Source organism: Morone saxatilis, unplaced genomic scaffold, assembly GCF_004916995.1.
Source record: "Morone saxatilis isolate NCDOM2014 unplaced genomic scaffold, NCSU_SB_2.0 Contig24, whole genome shotgun sequence".
NCBI classification, from domain to species: Eukaryota; Metazoa; Chordata; class Actinopteri; family Moronidae; genus Morone; species Morone saxatilis.
Window position 1 is genome coordinate 294908 of NW_023339807.1, and position 5621 is coordinate 300528.

At 42.0% G+C, this 5621-nt stretch overlaps 1 protein-coding gene across 1 annotated transcript in view; it reads right to left on the bottom strand.

Moving 5' to 3' along the window:
- LOC118335675 (adenylate cyclase type 3-like) overlaps positions 1-4023 on the bottom strand; it is a 4835-nt gene extending 812 nt beyond the window's left edge. The window contains exons 1-2 of the mRNA XM_035672101.1: positions 3838-4023; positions 382-1562 (exon numbers count right to left, since the gene is read on the bottom strand). Of these exons, the coding sequence (XP_035527994.1) occupies positions 382-1056 (675 nt within the window). The 5' untranslated portion in view covers positions 1057-1562; positions 3838-4023. The remainder of the gene's footprint in view (positions 1-381; positions 1563-3837) is intronic.
- Between the last annotated feature and the right edge of the window lie 1598 nt (positions 4024-5621).

Genomic DNA, 5621 nt, shown 5'->3' on the forward strand with positions numbered 1-5621 from the left:
TCTTGGACTCTGGGAATGTGACGATCAGCTATTTTCAAGCCTCCAACCCAAAGCAGAACCTGATTTCTTCACAGATTATCTGTCTCATGTTTTACTGTCAGGATATAGTAGAAGTTTCTGCAAATATGACAAAACATATTTTTAGAAAAATTACATACTGCAGCTTTAATTTATGTTACTTTAAAGAAATAGTTGACTTTTGGTTTCATATGCAGCCGTTCTGTGTGTGTTTTATGGTGGGCACGGCCAGAATTGATGCTGGTAAGATAATTTGAAGCAAAGGGCCTGGGTCTGGCAACATGAGATTACACCCAGGTAAGTAAATGACAACCATCCACCTGTCCCTCCACCCCACCGCCCTCTATTTCTTCCTGCTCTTACCTGTCTGCCAAGGGCTGCCCCCTGGATGTCCTCCTGCTGCTGCTGGGCGATGGTGACACCAAGAACCAGGGTGTGGACCCCGCAGGATACAGTAGTGATGAGTACGATGGGTGTTAACCTCAAAGGCAGGGTCAGGAAAAAGGAGAAGCTGAAGAAAGCCTGCCAGCCCACTGTGTCGCTGGCCTGGTGGAAGCGGGCATAGTTCAGACCCAGGTAGCAGAAAATCTGAGCTGCTATGAGCACCCACAGGGCGTAGGGCACCACCCGTCTCGAGATGCGGTCTGGCAGCAGCCCGAAGCGGCACAGCAGGTAGAGGATAATATCCGCTGCCAGTCCCACAGAGGCCACTAAAACAGAAGCCAGCTTGTCAGTGGTATAGACCACTGCACACATGACGATGATGTAGCTGTCGAAGAGGGCGGCGAACACAACGAGCACTAGCAGGGTTTCGTGTCTCTGCCGTCTGAAATAGGTCTGGTAGAGGTTCTCCAGAGACTCAGGCGCAAAGGTGAGGCGCATGAACCGTGGCAGGCAGAGGCAGCATCCTGAGCTCCGAACTGTGACCTCATGTGTCCGCCCCACCGCCTGCCCGGGGTCAGAGGGCAGTGTCACTGAGCAGTCCGCTGAATACTCCGCTGAGTACTCCGGCTCCGAAAAGGCCCGGTTCCGAGGCATGGTAAACACTCCTTTTGATCAAAAAATGGGAAGCTGTTTGTCGTCCTGCAGGAGTAACGCTCAGGTACACATCATCAGCTTGTTTGTCTTCTGCTGAGTGACCACCGTTTTCCCCTGAGAGCCCACATGTGTGGCATGAATCCCAGCAGTGTGTTGATTGTCACGACCTGTACACAGGAGAGATGTTCTTACATAGCTGCGTCCACGCTCACTCCATCTAATGCTGCTGTTCGACTCAGTTAGTCCTGTGTTGTATGCACAGATCGAGCACGCCTACTCTTCTTCAGCAACGTGATCCAAAGAATGTGCACCTCTCGTTTCCTCATTCAGCCTTACGCCAGCACCTTTCCAACTTTGTACTCCACAGCTGTGTACCATGTCACAGTTACTGAATTCATTAACATTGGAACAGCTAAGTTGTTTGTATGGCGTCCTCTCTCGCCGTCATTCCTCTGGGTTGGACAACTTTTTGCATTTCGGCCTTCCATAGTCGCACCTCGCATTGCCTGAATAAAGGACACATGAGGAAGAAATTCACCATGGCTTAATCTCTCAGACACACAGAGGCATTTGTTTTCCATTCCATTTTCAAAACCTGATGAGCAGGGTAGGTACAGTGCAGTCCCTAAATCCTGCACCTGGCAACTACTGTCTGCTCTCCTCTCGCCAACATCCATGTCAATATCTAGCAGTTTAATATATATATATACACACATTTGTATTTCATTTGTATTTCAAGACACACTTGTTCTACATCTAATACAGCAAACATGTTTTTTTTAATCAAATTTGGACAGGTTTTCCCTAGCATCGTCTTAAACATCTTTTATCAGAATATCCCTACACTGATGTCAGCTGTCGGCTGGCTGAATGAAATAGATTCAAGCTGAGGTTAGTATTTAAGAGTGTAAAGATATATCGTGATACAAACGTGAAGATTCAAATCAAAAGATTCAAATCGGTAAGATGGAAAATAAATTGCGATATTAAACATGGTGCCAAGACCTCAAGTTTAACTCTTACAAAGAAAAGGAAATAAGGACTGTTTTACACAGTTTATACCCTACTACTACCTCAGAAAATAAAAAAAGATAAAGAAATATATTTTGCTGATTTTTGTCTGAGTAATAAAGGAATCTGTTTCAGTCATGTCTTCAATCTCATTTTGTAAAAAAAAAAAATAATCTTGTGAATGTCATGAATTTGAGTATCGTTACATTCCTATTTTAAGAGACATTTGTCCTACGTGTAACCCTACAAACATGTTTATTGTCAATCGTATTTGGACAGGTCTCCCTTGCACCGTCTTCTATAAAAAATATCCCTACACTGAGGTGACTGACAGCTGGCTGAATGAAATTAATTCAAGTTGAACATTTTAAGTTAGTGTGTACGAATGTAACGATGTCGTGAGACAAATATGTCAAGACTCAAATCAGTGAGATGAAAAATTAATCATGATATCATTTGTGGTATAAAGACATTTTTACACAGAAAGGAAATAGGCATTGTTCTGCACAATTTATATCTCAGAAGTAAAAAAGGATTCTTTCATTTGATAAAGAAAGAGAAAATAGAGAGAAATAAAGGAATCTTCTTTAGTCATAATTTGTCTTCAATCTCACTTTGTTACTATGTAAAAATCATGAGAAAAACACATTGTGATATATCAATATATACCAATATACCAATATGGTGAAGTGTATTGAATCATTATTTGAGGGTATCGTTATATTCCTACATTCATGTATTGTAAGACTCACTTCTCCTACATCTGACCAGTGTTGGGATAGTAACTTAGGAAATACATTTTATTACTTCTTACTCTTTCCAGAAGTAATATTCTTACTTATTACAACAGTAATTAGTTACACTTCTAGTAATATTACTTTTCTGATAGTTCCTAATTGGTAATTGTGTTCTTTCTCCCCAAAATGTTACAACTTATGACAATTCAATTCCAGTTTTGTTTGTTAAAATCAAAGTAAACGGAATATTTCCTGCTGCTGAATGTTTCCGTCTTCCAAACTAGTTTCCTCTACACTTACAAAAATGAATCCGAAGGTGTGACTGCATTGTTGGATTTCAAATTAGGAGAGGGGGGGATATTTTAATGGTAACTGTAATATCATTACTAACATTTAGAAGTATTTATTAATGTTGTCACTAGTAATTCCTTACTGCACAAATCTGCATCTCACCCATGAGAAATTGATTTTTCCCAGTCAGATTTGGACAGATTCCCCTTGCATCATCTTCCCCATCCTCTGTCCTCTGTCCCTACACTGAGGGGACAGACAGCTGGCTCATTCAGAGACATTCAGGCTGATAGTGTGAAGTGTTGTGAGTGTGAGTGTTATTTTAGTGGCTTTGCTATCTGTGTGGATAAAGCGAGGCAACCTTACACAGTGTGGGCGTCAGGGTCTGTCACACAGGGGCCACTCTGGGCTGCAGGCCTACCTCGCTACATGTTGCGTGTGCTCAGAAACACAGGTTGTGGAAACAGTGGACTCATGCTGTCCACACACATCCACACGGAGTCAGAGCTACCGATGACACCCACTCATCCAACAGAGCTGTTTAAATGGCTGCTCTAGCATCCCCAACGTTAACTGTGTACATTGGACCGATCTCAATCTGATTGTCCCTAATGTCCACTTCCAACGTCCTCTGTCTCACTTACATCACCTGCTCTGCTGGAAGCTCACATTGTGTCCCCGTTCTTCCAGATGCTGTGAAAATCATGGACACAATCTACACTGATGCATCCCGGACGCTTACCGTGTGTACAGCCACATTCGTTAGTCCCTTCAGACAGATGTGGGTGTCCTCGGGCCGCAGGGACACAGCAGCCTACATGTGTCCAACCTTAGTCCGGATGAAATGAAAAAATGGCTCAAGGAAAGTCGCCTCGACGGGTACACAAACCCCCTCTTGGTCTTGGGTGTTTTCCGCAGAAGACACGGAACAGCTTCACCGTCAAACTACACGCAGTGAGAACAACACTTCCGCTCGCTTTCAAAATAAAACCTGTATTCGCGATAGTGCCTTCTCAAGCCGGGAGAGAGTAAAACGTCTTGTAGACTCGCCGTTCCCGACAGTGATGTATGACTGGGAGACGCTTTCAGCTTTAGGAACTTTAGGAAGCAGATGCGATTTCTGTTAGTGTGATCCCCCCCCTCGTGAGGATAAGTGAGCTCCCCGAAAGCCGTTGTATAGTTTGCACACTGCTTTTTATATGGATGAATGATTTTAATAGTTTATTAAGTGAAAAAGAAAATTCAGACCCAAAAATAATCATTCCCATTAATTGTGAATCATATCGCAATATCTGTCAAAAAAAAAAAAGTGATACAAATATTGTATTGCATTTAAGCACAGCTGAACATGAAAGTTCATGCTTGCCTTTGGAAATTATGCAAAAGAAAACTTATCTCAAGGTCTACTAACTAGCCTTTCCAAAGCTTTCAAACGCATCTTATTGTCCTTGTAGTGGATGGAGTTTGCTCTGTTGTCATGGAAATAAAGTTGTGACAAATGAAGTTGCTAGTAAGTGGACCTTGAGTCAAGATTTGGTTGCTTGTTTTTTATCATCTCAGCATAGGTCTGTGCTACATTCTATGAAGGCAGTTATCCAACTGTTTATCATTACTAACAATGTTTGCTTTGTCCAAGTCTCACACACCGCTCCAGCTTCAGCAGACCGCTTGGAAGAATTTAATATCTCAAATAAATCTGTCTTAACGCATACATTTTGATGTTCATTGGTGCCGAACTATTATGCTTTTATTTTGATAGTGAATATGCAAACGCTTCCGTATCGCGCTGGCGTTTCCTGTCTAACTTGACGCGGCCACTTCTCCATATCCACATTTTCTCCCTCAGTATCCCCGCCCCCTGAAACCATCCCCGCCTCCTTACCTCCACCCCCCCGGAGGTTAGGGTCGGAACATGGACAATATATATAAGTATGCAAAATAAGCTGTGTGCATGTGTTGATGAAGAATGGCAGCCTCTCTGCTCTCTGTTAGCTGAGGGTCATATTTCAACTAATTTCTGTGTTTACTAAAATAATGTTTAATTAGTTCTGGTAACAATTAAACCAACAGTTACAATAAGACCTTTAGACTATATTGGGAGCAAATTGGGGATCAGTGTTTGCCTGGCCCCATGTTTAACACATTCATTTTGAGACATTTGTGCAGTGGTCACATTCATAATGGAGATTCTGTAATGAGGAAGAGGAAGACCAGTTGCATTTATTATTATACTGTCCATATGTTGTAAGTTTGTAGACAAATTTATTATTTTGACTTATAAACATTATTTTGGGGGTTCTGGAAGAAAAACAAGCTTCTCTGATATGTAATGCAATTATTCTTTTGGGTAAAATATTTATGTTTAAAGCTCAATCAAGAATTAAATTCAATTCAGTTCAATTTTATTTTATAGCGCCAATTCATAACAGAAGAAGAATGGCAGGAGGCTCCACCAGGATCCATGAGAACCTGCGAGACGAGAAAGCACAAGAACTCCAGAGAAGAAGTGAAGTTAGTAACATGTAT